Here is an 18,629-nt window from a genome sequence, read left to right on the forward strand (position 1 = left end):
ATCTAAGTATTACACAAACATTACGTCTATTGAAAATGGATTGATGGTTACAAAACTGGATACTATAAAAAGGATACTATTTGTCATAATAGAACAAAACAAATTCAAAAGCAGAATGACTAAGCCAAGTATACTAAGTCTCTAAGGGATATTTTGAACATATCTTTCAATGGGTGGAAGATGTTCTCTTACACGGCAATCCTTTCTATAAATTAGTGCTATTGAATATTATAGGTATTAATTTGAAATATACAGAAAAAATGCTACTTTATGGTTTGGAATCTCTGAACAAAGTAATCCAGCTAAAATTCATACTTTCATGCAAAAACTCCTCCCATTCACAGGTGAATTATACTGTAGATTTCCATTTCTAAGTGGTATTCAGGAACTGGAAATGCTAATTTCAGGAACTAAATGCATGCCATTTTCAAGTCAGGAGCTAGCAATGATTTTATTAAGTGGGGTTAAATCAGATCAAAGAAATAGCTTTCACTAATCTGGTGTTACAATCAACTGCTCAAATTGGAATTCAGTCCATGTTTATTTGCTCCACTATCAGCTTTCTTTTGGTTTAAAAAAAATACTCGATTAATGCTAGATTATTATACAGGCAGTTCAGCACCAGTTCCTTTCCTGAAAATTTCGTCATTATTATTGCCATTTATGGGTATACACATCAGGAAATAGCTGAAGGGTCACCCGAAATTGGGTTTTACAGAGTGGTTCGAAAGTAAATGTTCCCTCCTGTGAGAAAGAATGTAACAAGAGGCCATCAATATAAAATTATCAGCAAGGATTCACTAAGAAGAACACTCTTTACCCGAAGCGTGACAAAAATTGAGCCTCCCATGATAAGGACTGGATGATGTGAACAGCATAAAAGCATCTGAAGGGAAGATAGATAAGCTCTTGGGGAAGAGTAGAATAAATGGTTGCTATGGGCAGACTTGGAAGAAAAAGATTGAAGGTAGCTTCAATGGAGTATAAAAACTGGCATGGGCTGAATGGCCTCATTTTGTCATAGATTCAATGGAACATTTTTAGAAAGGGAAAGTTGATTAAACAAAGACTCTTCCATATAGGCTGAAGACTAGTAAAAATTCATTGATCACAGGCATTAATTCAGTCCTTTAGGGTCTGACATGCTTTTTCGATATTGTGCCAGCTCCTTTTCTTTTACCTTTTCATGTTTCTTCAGCAACTGTTGCCTTTGCAGGAAGTATTGATCCTTTAACTGCTGCTTGAGGAACTGATGTTTCTCCTGCAGATGGTGCTCTTCCATCTCCCAGAGAGCAGCCTCCCTATCTGCACAGTGAAATAAACAGGTTCAGAAGCTGAACTCAATGAATCCAGTGTAGTATATATTTTCTTTCAGACTGATATCAGTAACACATATTCTGGTTCTAATGTAATTAAGATGGTCTAAGAACATGTTTATGCAGGTTGATTCATCCCTTTGGCTCAGTTCAACAGGCAGCAGGAATCTTCCAAAACTTTGCTGAAAACCAAAACTGATCAAAATTCATGAAGTAGCATGGACAATGAGCTTGATGTTTAAAATATATCTTGACATTTGGAAGCACGAACAAAGCTACATTTATTACACATCGCTAATTCACCTGACTTTCCAAACTACTTTAGTGCATCAGTTTTAACATTGTGTGGATCAGGTAGGCAGAGTGCCAATAATGCAAATGCCTGGTTTGACCACTATTGCCAGGGTGATACTGGGATCAAATACATTAGCAATTAACAGTGTGGTCCTGACTGCTAGGGGAATTGGCATGAGTGGGGTGTATTCAGAGGAGATTCACAAGTTAACAAAGTTGGAGTCTAAATAAAAATCATTATCAGGTTTGTGCACAATTAAGCATTTGTCTGCCTGTAGTAAGTGTTGCACACACTAACCAAAATGTATTCATTGAACTAAGGTGCGAGTGACTGAAGGGTGGACGAGTACAGCCTCCAATATTTAACCAATATTTTAAAGACCTTGGAAGCTATATTTTGGTAAAATATGGAGGATTAAAATTGGGTCTCTCATGTGGGACTGAGACAATTACAGGCTTGACGGATAGCAAATTCTCTTGTGAAGGTTTTATAATAATCCAGCAAGTTATGTTAACCCAATATCCTGAATTCAATTTCACAACCTGTGTTGCAATATGAATTCAGCAGTAGTGTAACTGCACTTTTGATGACACAAAGGGGCAGTGCAATCAAAACATGAATGATACCTAGAGTTTGGAGATTGAACCAGAGATGGTTCTGGTCTGAATTGCTTTAGTCACTCAATTGATAACTTTATTAAGTCATTAACAGCAACTGAGTTGTAAGTTTCCATGTAATTGTCTGTAGACCCAGTATATTTCGAAAAGGAGTCCAGCATGACTAATCTTTACACACATATTGCTCAGTATGGACATTTAAGGCATTTATTGCCGTGTATTTAGTATTCTCACCAACCATAATATTTTCATTCACAAATTCCATAACATCAAATTCAAATCATGATTCCAAGAAAGTCTCATACCTCTCATTAGCTGCTGCTTCTTTGTAAGGCACACCCTTTCCTGGTCAGAAATTTCCTTTTTGTTCTGTGTGATTATTTTTTTCAGTGCCATATCCAGCTCTTGGTGCTGTTTTGATTGAAACTCATGCTCCTAAACAGTTGTACAAATGTTTTAGTGAAGTTAAATAGCCATCTAAATGAGCCACTGGTAATTACATTATGTAGTCTTTATCTCATCTCATTATGAAGCTCATTGTTTTGTAAAGTAATTAACAATGCACCAGTTGAAATTCCTGTGCCTTAAATCTTCAAGGTCTACTTTTATTATTGCCATCAGCTTCCTAGTAATGACATATCAACATCCTGGAACAAAAACAGCAAATGGCAGCTGATGTGAATAGTTACTTTGAACAAGCAAGGTAGATATGGTCATTAAAAAGGAATCATGAAAAACTCCATCATCACTTATGCTGAAGACCCAAGACATTGTATCATAATCACTCTTTTCCAAGAACTGCACAAACGTTTAACAAAAGGAATTTTTGCATATTTAAACTAAATCAGAGCAAATAATTTGAAATGTTGCTTAAATAAAACAACAGCAGCGAAAGACACAAGAAAACAAAAATTGGACTGAAATATTCATTTGCAAATATTAGGCAGTAGAGGGATATAGAGACATGGGCATTAGCAAGAGCCTGAAAGTTTTTGGTCTTGGATCCCCAATCATTAAATGCAAACAATAGCTAAATGAGGTCAATATTCAAATTCAATGTTAAACAATTCACATAATACTATTTTTATTCCAATGTACGATGGAGGAATGGATCTAATGAACATTAGATTTATTCACAACAAGGGTTACTATGACGTTGGCACATCAAAAAATTAAATAGGGAGTGAAAACAGAAAATAACTGAGGATGATTCAAGTTTTTAAAATAACTAAGTACTGTCAACTCGAACTCATTTGCCCAGAATTTCTTCTAAGAATGGAATTGAAGGACAAGATCGAGGCAATTAATCAAATTTTGCAAAGAACATAATTCATTTAGTGATGGCACTCGCCAAAACAAACACTTCGAAGATTTTTGTTCATTACACTTCAGAGATGAAAGTTTAACAACTTGGGATATTTACCCATTGCTCTACCAATTTGTTTGGTTGGTTGGATGTGGTCCACAAGGATAAACAGTACATGGTATTCAGAGGAAATGAGTTTGATGAGCTCCGTGGACAGCAGTCATTCAATATCTTACCTTATAAATGATCTAAAGGCACTAAATTTGCAAAAATATTACTTGGCAGCCAAAATATTATTGCTACACAGGATATAAACACACCACAAACATAGCAAGACTTCAGTGGGTCATAACATGGTAATTCATCAAGTTCAATAATTAAGGAAATATTCACATAATAATTAACTCAATGGTCAGAATTGCTTTAAGAATTTATCGCAAAATGTCATCTTATTTCTGCTCCAATCTTTCCAGCTAGAAAATTATGTTCAAAATTTCTTACAGAACTTATTTGCCTATACCCCAAATATTTAAAAAAATGGCATAAAATGAGCACGTATTTAGGAATACTACCTTGCTGATTAAATTTTCGATTGTGGATAACTGAACAGAGGCTTAAAGCACAGGTCTTCTGTGATGCGATGTTGCATTCTTGAGTAATAGAAAAATCTCTCTTTAGAAACAGCACTTAAAACGTTGGCAATGTAATCGCTTTACAGCCACACGTTTTAAAAGTTTGTGCTTTAGAAGCAGCGTCCCCAATTCATCAATTGCATTACAGAGAATTTGTGTTAACAAAACATGTGTTGTGGCAGAACAACCTGTAATGGCTAAATTAGTAATTTTCTAAAAAAAAAATTTAAAAAATCTTCCTTTTGTTGATTCTCCGTAAGTGTAACTAATTCAGGAATTCCAGATATGAATTTTGAGAAAACATTTTTTGAATAGTACCTGCAAATAGCTCTTGTGGTTCCACACAATCATTAAAATTTACTGCTGAATTGGACCAGCTTTTAAACAGAAAAAAAAATATTGTATTTTCTATTCACCAAATAAGCTTCTTTACATCGATGGAAATAAAAATATTTGATAATTATGAAACTTTCCAAAGAAAGAGGAAATAAGCCTCATATCTGACAATGGGGCTAATTTGGCAGTTGTGCTGATATAGTGATTAAGTCTTGCTACACTTAGATTTTGATAGGCAAGTCTGGACCAGCACATCACTGGTGTACAGGCAAGTACTCATGAGAATTGTCAGGTGGGTAATGGGGAAGTTAGGTAAATGATTGGCAGAGACTTTCTGCAGATGCATCTTGGAATCAGTTATGGGTGAATCTCCTTGATCAAAAGTGGCACAGGCAAGTACTCATCTTCTAAACATGTTCATAAGTCTAGGGAATTTCAGGATAATACTTCAGCCAATTGGGAGAATGCCCAGGTGGGGGCAGTGAATTAAATCAGCAAAATTGGGCAACTCAAGGGAGGAGTGTTTGGGAAGCAGGTAGATAAGAATGGAAGGAAGATGGATACACCTGGCAGGGTGGTGAAGTGTTGGTATCTCTTATGATAAAAGGTTATGCCCACAACAGACAGTAGCCCTTCCCTTTTAAAGACTAATAAGTGGGCAACTGTGACATGTAGGGTGTATTATTGGCGTAAATTTGCTTACTAACAATCTCAATAGATCTGAGATTGTTTATTTAAATATGGGGCAGATTGCCAATTTCAGCATACACCTATGTTAGGAGGGCAGGCTCCAGGTAAAAGGTATTGGAAAAGAAAGCTGGTTGAAAATACAAAGAAGAAATATATAAAAGTTTAGTTTTATCAACACCTTCACCCAAAGAAAGCAAAAAGGTACAAGCCTTGAGGTGAAGCTCCACTCAGTACACCCAAATGAGAGAGAGTAGCATCCACCCATGTATCAGTTACCTTCCAGTATGAATATGTAGAGCTTGTCCCCATCATGCAAAAACAAGATGAACCATAACCACATTATCAAGAACAGAAATAGAAAAAAAATCTGAATATAGTTATGGAAACCCTTAAGGCCTATTCAAGAAGATAAAGTAAAACCTGGAAAGGAAGAAACAGCAAGATTTGACAGCAGAGACTGTGCAGTCCATTGATTGTCTTGTAATGTGCTTGGAAGCCATTGATTATGATTATCTGAAGACAGCAGATTTAAGATTAACCACGCTCCTTGGAAAGAAAGCTGGCTCCCACACTAGCTCAGTCGGAGACTGTTGCTAGCTCTGAAATAATCTTGAAACATTTAATATCTCACAGGGTAATGGAGTTTGCTTTAAAATTTTAAAGAATGTAAAGTTATAAACGTTGCCAAGAAAGTGTTGAAATAAAGCAACTGGTATCTGCTGTTGGCATACGGATAATGTTGTCTTGGTTGCTTCCTTCCTTAATTGAATTAGTGAAATATAAAAACATAAGGCATTAAGAGTCAACCAAAACAGCACTGGAGTGAATTGGGAAACAAATTCCCTGCTCTCCAAGACATTAGTGCAGGAGAAAAGTTTTTAAAATGACAGTCTGGGACCTTTTGGTCTTTTTCTCAGTTGACAGTTCAAATGATCAGTTTTCTTGAACTTAAATTCACAGTTTATAAGTAGATTCTGATTGTGTGTCTGGAGTTAGTATTTCAACACCATTATCCCTCCATAGAAAAACACCCTTTCAAAACAAAAGTTAATGCTCTTCCTCAGAAAATGAAAAATCATTGAAAAATACAGAAACGATCAGTAAATTAGGGACAGGATCCTAATATTAATGTTAATATCTACAAGTTATACCTCCCAAACAATTAACACATTTTCAAGGAAATAGGATGTTTCATCTAACCTTAGTGTACAGCATCCATAATCATTTTCATCACTCTCATTCCTCCAATACTTTTGAAAATGCGATGTTCACTGCCTTCAGAATACATATGATGTTTCAAACCTTTTCAGACCATATATGGATTCTTGTTGTGAAATGTGTTTAACTACACAGAAATACACTTGTCTGCTCCATTAAATGACTTGAAATTCCAGTCCCACTCCAAGATAATGAAATTAATTGGATAAATGATTGTTTACCCATTTAAAGATTACTGGATAATTTTTAAACATACCTCCAAACAGAAGGTTGTCCATTGTAGAAATGCATCTGCAATACATCAGTTCTTCAAATACAATTAAACATTCAAGTGTACACAGATAAATGATCCTCAAAGCAGACTTGTACAGGACAGTTTCTCCAAAGCTAATTGTTTTATCAGCTGTATAATTGGCACAGCAGTCAAACACTTAACACCCTGCCTGCAGATACCAATATTGCTGTTGTTAATGCAACAAAACACGAATCCCACACAAAGCTTAAACTAGTGGATTATAAAAGAGCATAATTCAGTTCTGTTCTCTAAGCCAAGAATCCAATATTCCAGTGTTCCCATTAAGGGTTGGTTCTGATCTATCTAGAATTTGTACTAAGTCCAGGTCTTCTATTTGACCAAAGTAAAAGGGAGATGTCTTTATAGGATGCTTCACTGGATCAAGAACTGAATCACAATTTCAAACCTATCCAAACTTCAACAATGAAAGTTGGGTAAGAACCAAACTTAACCTATGGAAAGGTAATTTTGGTTCCTTCAGAAAAAAAAAATCCCAGGATATTTGAAACAGGGAGGGAGATCATTCTTTCACGTTTGCGACAACGAGACAATTTGTTTTTGTACTGAAGGAAGAGTAATTTGGGAAAGAACATCCAAGTCTGTCGCATAGTTAGAACTGCAGATTTAATTGCCAGATAATTTTTCTTTAATAAATGGAATAAAGGAAAGCAAATTAAGAGTTTTGAACAGCAGCTAGGACAAGGAAGTGGAAGAGTCCAATGGGTTTTAGCCAATTCAACTCGAGAATGACTGGAAGCAGCTTACTTATTCAATTTTAGGCCTTTCTAATCCAATGTTACTATTTACTGCTGCTACCTGTGTTTGTTTCTTCTGTGCAAATTCTCCCATTTTTTGTTTCATGCTGTCTCTGCGTTGGTTTCTGGGAAGTTTTTCAACTTCACTCTTTACCTAATGTACAACAAGAAAGTACATATTTAAACAGTTAATCTAATAATCTGCATTAAATGCAGAGATTTCAGGATCATGAACAAGAATGCCCAAGCTATGCATGAATGTTATTTACTTGTGGTTAAGTAAAATAAGTTGCAAAATTTATTTTGATTTTCCATTGCTTTGTAGATGATAGTCCATGTACTTCAGATTCTGGTCAGTCAATATTGGAATTAAAGCACCTGAATAGAATTGCACCCCAAAGGAAAGGAAGATAAATTCAACAATAACTCAGGAAATCCAAAAAAAAAACCGAAAGTTTCCTAAACCTTGTCCAATCTCTCAATAGACTTACACTTCTCGTGCTGCAAAATTAGGTCAATGCATGGTGGTAACCCACCCCTCCAAGAGCAATCAAGTTCCTGAGTTGCATCAAAGCTAAACTTATGAGGCATAAATAGCAGTAAAATGGAACCCTGATTACAAAAATGTTTCTTATGTAATTGGACGTGGGTCCTGCAGAGAAAAGAATGCTTCAAAAGTTTGGAACCCTCCTAGAAAGTAAGTATTCTATAACCCCACAGTTCCCTGACAAGATATAATCAATAATTAGGAGAAAGTGATGACTGCATCAATTGTGCTTTTCTTCATATGTTCAACTGCAATTCGTTTTAAAGAACAGTGTAACTACATGTTTCAGTCAATTACAGAAAAGGCGCTGAATGTTATTAGGGACTGAAAAACTTCCCAATAATCATGCTTTTGAAAAGCAGTCTAATGATATGTGAAAGTTGATATTTGGACATTTTTCCAAAAACAAAATCAGAAACCAAAATGGATAGACAAAGCCCACAGTGGATCCTGATTGAAGAGATTTGATGCAGTTCAAGAGAACAGAGTTTAAACTAGTAAAAAAACAGTCAAAGTTGATTTCCAAGTTGTTAAAACAATGGACTGAAATATAATGAAATCAACAGTTTTGAACTTGTTGAAACGAATAAAGCATGAGATATTGCATCAAGTCCCCACCTCCACATAATTATATAGAGAGCAGAAGGAGGAGGAAAGAGTATGCAGTACAGCACATTTGCAGCTCCATAGAAACATGTAAAACAGTCACATATAGCCAGTAGTCAAAGCAATAGAAAAATGAGAAACGCTGGAGGCAAGAAGTGGGTAAGTGATTTCAGAACAAATCAGCCTTCCCTTTCATATAATCCAAAAGTTAAATGGGTGTAAGACAACCTTTGCAGGGCAAAGAAACTCCTCTGCCAGCACTACTACTTTATTCAAGAGTGGTCAGATGGGGATAGATTTTAATTCTGTCAGAACATTTTCGTGAACACAAGGAAGAAGGGAACAGAAAAATAAAGGCCCCAGTAAAACACAAATCAGAGCGCAAGTAGATTCACGTGGAGGACCATAATCAATTGTGTCAAACTATCTGTTCCAGTGCCATACATTCCATGTAATTCTATTTATAGCTTTTAGACTGAAGAAACTCAAAAGCAAAACATTTCAAAGATAGCTATCTTCCAAATTTTGCACATAGTCTGAATAAATTAATTAGTACAGTTTACAACCAAAGAGCCTCATACCTTTGTATCATAACAGAGGCTGATCTCTCTGCAGGTAACAATACAAAGTGCAGAATCGGACACCATTCTTTTGCTTCCTGCATATGGGAGTCGAAGACCACAGGGAATAATCTCAAAGCAAGGGATCACCTATTTAAGGCAAAGTTAAAGATCGCAACACCAGGTTTATTAAATCCAAGCTTTCAGGTAGCTAGTGATGAAGGAGCAGCACTTCTAAATAAAACTGTTGGATTATAACCTGGTGCTGTGCTTTTTAACTTTGCCCACCCCAGTCCAACACCTTCACATCATGCCTATTTTAGACAGGTGAGGAGGAACTCCTTCTCTCAGAGGGTTGTTAATCTGTGGAATTCTTTGACAGTGCTGTAGGTGCTGGCTACAGACAGGACTGGGAAAATAGTGCTGCTGAGGGATAAGTAGTTTAGGGCCAAATTAAAAAGCAGAACCACACAAGATTATCATCTGAACCACATGCAAATTTGTGTGGGTGAACAGAGGTAAATGTGTGGTTCAAAGATTGATGTGAGAGGGGTTTCAATTCATGGGACATTGGAATCAGAACTGCAGAAAGAAAGCTGTTCAGCTTTAATGGATTTCATTTGAACCACACCAGGACTAGTATCCTGGTAAATTATATCACTAGGGCTGCAGATAAGATTTTAAACTGAAGTACAGTTAGAGGGTTAAGGGTTCAAGTGAAGGCAAGTATATTAAAAAAAAGAAACAAGAGGAGAGGTGCTATACATTGAACAGTAATCAAAGTCTGACAGTAAGGAGCAGACAACGTACACAAAAGTGTGCAGAAATCAGACCCATAAGTAGTAATAATGATAAGACGTCAAAGCCTAAAGCTCTATCTAAATGCACTTCATTGAGAAAGGCTTAACATAGAAAGAGTTAACACGGCTTTGTGAAAGAAGGATCACATTTGACAAATTTACGAGATTTGAGGATACAACAAGCATCGTCAATAAAAGGAAACTGGTGGATGTGGTGTATTTGGATTTTCAGAAGGCATTCGCTAAGGTGTAATAGCGTTTGTGTAGCACACGATCGACCTCATTCTACTAGGGGTATTACATGACTTTGTATTAGCCTGGATGATGCATTAGTTAACACACAAACTAGAGGTGGGATTAATGAGTCTTTTGCAGGTTGAAACAACAAACCAAGTGGAGTACCACTAGAATCAGTCCTGGGATCTCTATTTACAAACTAAATTATGAAGTGGAGCATGGCACAGATTGTAATGTATCCAAGCTGGCTGATGTGAAAAAGGGGGTATGTAGTGATAGAAAGAACATAAGGCTATGTGGTACAGGAGACAGGAATCTGCAAGGAGGTATAGGTAGGTTTAGAGAACAGGCAAAACTTTGGAAGATGGATGGTAATGTAGGGAAAATGGATGGTAATGTAGCGGTTATTCACTTTTGTCAAAAAAATCAAAAGGCAGACTGTTAGTTAAATGGAGAAAGTCCAAAAAAAGTCCAGAACCGAGGGATCAGAGTATTCTTGTGCACAAAACACAAGTTTGTGTACAGGTTTAGAAGTAATTAAAATTTTGGACTTTCTAGCGAGAAAGTGGAGTTTAAAAATAGGGAAGTCTTGTTACAACAGTCCAGAGTTGGCAAAGTTGCACCTGGTGGAGTGCACACAGTTTTGGTTCCTTCTAAAAAAAGATGCATTAGCGTTGGAGGCAGTTCAAATGAGCTTCACGCAGCTGATTCATGGGAGCAAGGGATTAATTTATCAATAATGGATAAAGAGGTTAAGCCTTTATACATTAGAGTTTAGGAAAATGAGGACTGATCTTATTAAAACATAAGATTCTAAGGAGGCTTGATAAGGTCGATATTGAGATGATGTTTCTAGTGGGAGGGAAAATCTCAAATTGGGGATATTGTTGGAGAAAAAAGGGGACACTTAGACTTGAGGGAGAAAGGAACATCATCTCAGAGCGTAGTAAATGCCTGGAATTCTCCACTCCAGAGAGATGGAGGTCACATCACAGCAAAGTATTTAAGGAGGTAGAAGATGATGTTTTGAAATATTGAGGAGTTGAGGACGGTGAGGTGTTGGCGCAAAAGAGGAGTTGAGGCCTGGGGCAGATTAGTCATTAGTTTATTAAATAGTTGGGCAAGCTTAAGGAGCCAAATGGCCAACTCCTGCTCTCAATTCTTATTCTCTTCCATACAGAAGATATAAATAGTTGAACATAATGCACATGCAGAAGGATTATTTGTGTGGAACTATGAGCTACCTCATTTATGTCCCAGAACCTACACGTTTAGGCATCTTATGATACAAAGGATACACTAGGGAATGATGGAAAAATCATTGAAAATGTTACACTCTTCGTATCCAACCACCTCCCCATCCACTATCACACTGGCTACTCTTGCACACTTTAAAAGAACCGAAGCCAGACACCACCAGAGACACAAGGCAAACATTTGAGTTACCCACATGTTTTTGGTATAAGATACCAAGTAAAGAGAAATATACAAGAATTACAGATAGATGACAAGTGACCAACTCAAGTCCCTAAAAGGTTGTGGTGTGATCTCCAACTCGAGTGTAACTTTGCAAAACTAAGAATTTGAGTCACTAGATTAAGAAAAAAGGAAATTACAGCATTTTTCAGGTATAAAGATCAGATATAGATGACCAAACAGATATTAAGATCTTGAGAGGAAAGTTCACATCCTGTGCATTTAAGATCTTCGATTTTTTTCATGAGGAAGTTGGAACAGTGGAAAAAAAACCCAAAGTAACCAAGAGGGGAGTTTTGGTACATGATTGTATCCAATTTTCAATCCATTCAAACAAGAATGCAAACCCAAAGTACAATGTTTATGGGTTATGCATGCAGTCTGCATTTGGACATTAAATTACTTGCAATTTGAAGGAAAAGAGCGCTCCATTAGATCAGAAACCCCATTTTAAATAATTGCGACAAATATATCATCTTGGACAAACGTGATAGACATGTAGCTAGCACAGATTGCATGTCAAGTTTTAATAAACTTTGCATACAGACTTGCTAGCAAGCTTTAAACTTGAAAAGGTACTTTATCACATTATTCCTTACCTCTTTCTTCTTGATTTTCAAGTGATCAATAAATTTTGCATATTCCCTCTCTTGTTCAGTTTTAATACGCTTGGCCTCATCACGTAGACGGTTTGTGTGATCTTGTTCCATTTTTTCAATCTGTTGCTTTTGCTGTCTTTCTAGATTCTCTAACTCTGTATCAAAGAATTTCTTCTTTGCCTATGGACAAAAAGCAGTTATATGTTCATATTACATTCACTGTTAGAAATTCATAATTGGAAAAACATCAACTATATAAAAAGAGAAACAGCTTATTATCAAAAGATTAATACCCAACTCATTTCTAAAGATGTGTCCATTCAAAAAAATTAGAACAAATCATACTTGAATTAATTCTTCTCAATTGTTCTGAAGGTTAGGTAAATTAGTCATGCTAAATTGCACCGTAGTGTTCAGGGATGTGTAAGTTAGGTGCATTAGTCATGCGTAAATGTAGAGTAAATAAGATGGGGAATGGCTCTGGGTGAGTTACTGTTCGGAGGGTTGGTGTGGACCTGTTGGGCTGAATGGCCTGTTTCCACACTGGAAGGATTATGTGAAAGTAATTTCTTTAAAGTAAGAATGCACTCTAATCGCCTTTTGCTACTTTTCACTGTTGCCTTAAACAAACATTAAAAACCACCAATGCTTCTCATCCCCAACTCTCACAATTCATACTGACAAGAATCTATGAGGATGCTGTAAGCATAGATGTGGGCCTCTATATTTTCATGTGGAATCTCTTCAGCTGGACAGTGGTTAATCTGTGGAACTCACTACCGCAAAACACTACTGTTATGGAGGTCAAGTCATTGAGTATTTAAGACAGAGATGCATAGGTTCTTCTCAATGGCAGGAGAATGGGCTAGAGGAATGTATCAGCAACAACCGAAGGGCAGAGCAGACATGATGGGCTGAACGATCTAATTGTACTCCTGTAATGTATGGCCTTATATACATAAAAATGATCACTGTCATCAGGTGGCTAACTATCCTTGTGGGGAAGTTGGATTTATCCATAAAGACAATTACTCAATAGCTATACAATTTTGAGTCTCATTACACAAATGACAAAAAGCAAATGTTTAAAAACAGAAGACAAATCATACATTAGTCTCCTGTTCAAACCGACGAAGCATTTGTTCTAATTGCTGTTGTGATTTGATATTGAGTTGAGTTTGAGCCCGATGTTCTTCCTTCTGAAGCAACCGTAACTCTCGCAACTCTTGTCGCCTGTCAATTTAAGAACAAAATCAAAGATCAGGCAAAGCTTTCACATGATGTACATAACAGATAATTTTGGCATGAGCTTTATTTCCCCCAAGTTACACAGCTCTCCTTTGCCACAAAAACATAGCTTTAGTTTTTAAAAAAACATACCAACCAATCATGTATGGAAATAAAACTATATAATAGTTTTTCTACTCAGCTTCAGCTCACAAAACATGGCCATTGGCTGTTAATAGACATGTTATGGAAAAATTACAGATTTGCTCAAGCAGATCAAAAGGAAACCTCCAGAAAGAAATAAAATATTCAAAGCAGACTGTGTAGTTATTCTGATCTATTTGTTCAATTGATTAAAATAACTTCAGAAATTATATACAAGGTTTTCACATACCTTAGGAAACGCATTTCTTCAGCTTTCTTCTCATCCTCACCAATAATCTTTGATGTAGTGACACTCACTTCAACTCCATCTACAACAAATTTTCTTGTTCGTTTCAGAGTTTTGTTATTTGCCTTGTTACCCTACAGGAATAAAAAAAAATAAATTGTACAAAGTAAAGCATACTTGACTGGTTGATTGCATTCTCTCAAACATGAAAAATCTAGGTTTGTGTCACTTCAACTTTTCACATTTTGACGCAATTTGCTAAACACAACAGAATCCTGGGTTTTCCTATGTTATGGTGAGGGGTATTTATGATTTAAGTTCTCTGGCACTGCCTCATTAAATACCAATGCCAGAAGTCAGTGAGTTTTTATACTTTAATGTCCACGGACGGTTCTCAATTTTATGGTCAAGATGGTCTTGCTTACCTAAAGCTACTGACTCAAATTCCTGTACAATTGAACACAGCCATTATTCACTTTGCAAGGTCAGAGAAATCAACAGCAAATATCTTAATCTCCAACATGCACGGTCAACAAATCATTGCAAAATTTCTTAACCCAAGGCTTATAACTACTGATATGCCTACAACAAAAAAAAACCTTCCATAGGCAAGACATCAATATGTTCTTTGTGTTATGCATTAGCAAACTCCTTTTGTCAGATGTTTTATGACATTGTGATTGTACTGCATAGGAAAGAACAACTTGTGGAAACATTTTTGAGAGTTTGTGCATTTTATATTTATCATTTAAACTGATGGCAATCTTCATTACTATTAAAAACTGAAAATGGCAAGAGACATTTAGTTTGCATAGAATCTCTGATCCAGTTATGAGTTAGTTTCTTTTGAATATGATAGGGAGTTGCAGTCATATACAATTTTGGGTTCTTCAATTGAGGGCAATTTTTTTTTTAATGTAGCTTATTTCTCAATTATTTATTATTTTGACTGTGCCATTATTCCACTGAGCACTAATGACGGATATTTATCCACAAATATAAAAAAAACTTAAAAATCTGTCTTCAACCATTACGGTCAAATGAGTAGAACTACACAAACAGTTTGGGCACTGTTTCCAAATAGAACACTATTAGATTGGATTCTGTTCACTACATGCAAGAAAACTTCTTCCAATTTAATGAAACAATTGTGTCATTTCAGGGAAATTAAAAGAATCTCTGGCAGAAGTTTTGCTTCACTATTCCTGGTCATTTAGATAGAACACCTACGACTGGAAAAAGATATTGCTGCTGTACAGGACATTGGATAAGATTAGAGTGGTGCTGGAAAAGCACAGCAGGTCAGGCAGCATCCAAAATCGATGTTTCGATGTTCCTGATGAAGGGCTTTTGCCCGAAGCGTTGATTTTCCTGCTCCTCGATGCTGCCTGACCAGCTGTGCTTTTCCAGCACCACTCTAACCTCAACAGCACCTGCAGTACCCATTTCCCCCAAGGACATTGGTTAGGCCACTTTTGGAATAGTGTGTGCAACTCTGATCTTCCTATCAGGAGAATGTTGAAATGTTCAAGGGTTCAGAAAAGATTGACAATGTTGTTGTCACTGTCAGAGGGTTTGAGATATAGGAAGGGCCTAAATAGACTGGGGCTGTTTTCCCTGGAGCATCAGAGGTTGACAGGTGACCTTAGAGGTTTATAAAATCAGAAGGGGCATAGATAGGGTAAATAGACAAGGTGTTTTCCCTGGAATGGGGGAGTCCAGAACCAGAGGACATAGGCTTAAGGTGAGAGGGGAAAGATTTGAAAGGGACCGAAGGGGCAACTTTTTCACGCAGAGAGTAGTGCGTGTATGGAAGGAGCTGCCAAAGGAAATAGAGAAGACTAGTACAATTACAACATTTAAAAGTCATCTGGACGGGTATATGCATAAGAAAGGTTTAAGAGGGATAGGAGCCAAGTGCTGGCAAATGGAACTAGATTAATTCCGGATATCTGGTTGGCATGGACGAGTTGGACTGAAGCGTCTATTTCTGAGCTATACATCTGTACGACTAAGTTTAAACTGACAAGGTGACAGAAGCTGCAAGAGAGAACATTCATATCTACATGGGCTGAAGAGGAAATAAATTTGGTCGCTTGCTTTTGCTACAGGATAAATTCTGATATTTAATGCTTTGTCTTCTGTATTTATGAAAAATACAACAAAATTAAATCAATACCAATGTACAATATTAGGCTAAATACAATCATATTGGCCATGGCTAGGAAACACTAATTATGCAGCACTCAAGTCTCATTTGCTTGAAGGGAATCTACTACAATCATTGACAATATGTAAAAAACAATCATTTAGAGTATTTATTTTGAAGCCTCTGGCAAATATAATGTGTGGGGAGTGTTTGGCCTATTAGAAGAACAGTACTTTTTAAAACCGTAAAGCTTACAAACATACATTTTTACCAAAGGCACTAAGAAAGGGAATTTCTTAATGAAACTAAACAATTTGTCAGTACAAACAAAAACTTACCCGTATTGACAGAGAGCCACTTTCCTTGTTTAAGGAAAAATCATTTGAAAGGGAGATATTCAAATCAATGCTGCCAGAAGCAGATATGCTACCTGAATCAGAATCTCTCCTTGATTGTGTGTTGGTAGAATCTATTGCTCCATTGACAGTCAATGAGTCTGGAATCAGAGTAACTTGTTTATCAGATTGACTTCCTTTTTCATTTTCAGTTAGCACTTTTTCATTTTTCAAATCAGCAATGTCAACAGAAATCTGTATGCCTGTTGGCTGGACAGTCTCAGAAGTGTCCATCAAACTTGGTTGTTGTTTAATGGAATTCTGTTCTGAAATTTGTGCTGAAGCATTCATGCCCTCATTTGATTTTGCGTCGTTAGTCTGCAAGTCCACTTCAGGCTTGTGTTTGGTACATGGGCTAACTTTACTATCATCAGTTCCAGAGTCTGAGCTCACAGTCTGAGCAGAGTTCTCACTCTCAGCCTTGTCACTGTCACCGCTGCATATACCTTCATCCAACAGACCTTCACTGGACTTGTCAGCTTGATCTTTTGTAACTTCAGAACCACTGTTGATTTCCAATGATTCTAGGATCTTGGGAAGTTTTTCTGCTTCGAGACTGATTTGGCTCAGTTCAGAGGGACCACGTGTGTGACCTTGAAGGGGCTAAAGAACAACACTTTTATGCAGGATTTCAGCTAAATTAAAAAAAAATAAAGTCTGGACAAGTAATGTTTCATAATATACATCATTTTTGCGTCAATATTTCATGTCATACGAGTAAAACCCCAAATATAACCCTTTCAACACAAGAATTTCTCCATCTGTAATTGGCCTTAGACGAAACAAAAATTTAACAAAAGTCAGACGCCGACCTCAAACAATTCCCATATCCATGTGATGACTCCTACAGAGAGAGCAAATATAATACCAGTGTTTAATTTGTCTGCTAAAGTAAGAGCACCTGGGTAAATGTGCATTTTTGGAGTAACAGATTGGTTGAAATATCTCTACAGAATATTTTACAGGCAACATGCCTGATGGGTACAACTTCTGAAAGAACAAAATTCAGATTAAGGATCTGCATAAACTGAAACTCTAAACAAGAACAAAAGTATCCTGATCTTTTGTTTTTGAGCTTTAGATAAACTATGAAGGTGATTATTGGAATTGTATTGCTGGCTTTCACAAATGAGTCAGTAGCAAGGATGAGTGGAAGTGGACACTGTGTTCAATGCAACCATGAGCTGCTCTGGGGCTCCTTAGGGGTCGTGATATTTTACTCCCTTGGTCAGAGAGGCGGAAGTCTACAAATTGGACTGGTTATCAGCAGAATTCAACAGTGTGTGTACTGATTAATATGACTATTATGTATTATTCTATAAATAACCAAATGCTGATATGCTCAGACTGACGGTGTTGGGAGATGCCTCCTCCCACAAATTCATGCATTAGTTTTTGGTGCAGTTGTAACTTGGAAGTCAAGTCCATTTGCACTGACAAAGTGTCCTGTAGGAAAATAAGGACCGAGAGGAGGGATAGCTACGTGAAGTACAGGTAAAGATTGGTACCAGTCATTCTGAATTTCTTGGGTATTCACTTACCATCATGGTGTCCAAAATCTTTACCTAACATTTATAAGAAATTAGTGAAAGCGTTGTTTCAGCAAGAGGTTTTTGCAATTGAGTGGGAGAAAACGGAATGCAGGTGTTGGATAGGAGATGCTGCAGGCATTTCTACTCTTAAACAGAAAGTAAATGTGCAGGTATTTCTACAGTTAATCACTTAAGACATTAATGCTACAAGTGATTGATTAAATCAATTAACTTCTCAAGTTAAAGGTATATCAGGTGCGATGAATGATAACACTAAATTTAGTACAGAGAAACTTCGATTATCCAAAGGACACAAGTGGGGAGTATTTCGTTTGGTTAATCGAATTCCGGATAATCGAATGTCGGATAACAGTTTAGCCAAGCATAAAGGACTTTGCGATTTTGCCGGATAATCGAATGCCGAATATTCAAAGTTCCTCCGTAGTCACACAAGGATCCTTGGCACAACTGATCAGTGCATTTGGCTGTTAACTGGAAGGTTGGCGGTTCAAGACCGCCCAAGGACAACGCCCTCCTTACTTGGAGAAAGTGAGGGCTGCAACTGCTAGAAATCAGAGTCAAAAAGTGTGGTGCTGGAAAAGCACAGCAAGCAGTCCTGAGGAAGGGCTTATACCGAAACGCCAACTCTC

General features: G+C 36.9%; 1 protein-coding gene across 2 annotated transcripts in view; it reads right to left on the minus strand.

The window, feature by feature from the left end:
- stk10 (serine/threonine kinase 10) overlaps positions 1–18,629 on the minus strand; it is a 110,888-nt gene that overhangs the window by 10,445 nt on the left and 81,814 nt on the right. The window contains exons 9-15 of one of the 2 annotated variants that reach the window (XM_043703802.1): positions 16,391–17,050; positions 13,907–14,037; positions 13,395–13,518; positions 12,286–12,465; positions 7,522–7,614; positions 2,534–2,663; positions 1,181–1,305 (exon numbers count right to left, since the gene is read on the minus strand). In XM_043703802.1, coding sequence (XP_043559737.1) covers positions 1,181–1,305; positions 2,534–2,663; positions 7,522–7,614; positions 12,286–12,465; positions 13,395–13,518; positions 13,907–14,037; positions 16,391–17,050 — 1,443 coding nt within the window. The remainder of the gene's footprint in view (positions 1–1,180; positions 1,306–2,533; positions 2,664–7,521; positions 7,615–12,285; positions 12,466–13,394; positions 13,519–13,906; positions 14,038–16,390; positions 17,051–18,629) is intronic. The other variant, XM_043703803.1, reaches the window with a different exon arrangement.

This window comes from Chiloscyllium plagiosum, chromosome 14 (assembly GCF_004010195.1).
Source record: "Chiloscyllium plagiosum isolate BGI_BamShark_2017 chromosome 14, ASM401019v2, whole genome shotgun sequence".
NCBI classification, from domain to species: domain Eukaryota; kingdom Metazoa; phylum Chordata; class Chondrichthyes; order Orectolobiformes; family Hemiscylliidae; genus Chiloscyllium; species Chiloscyllium plagiosum.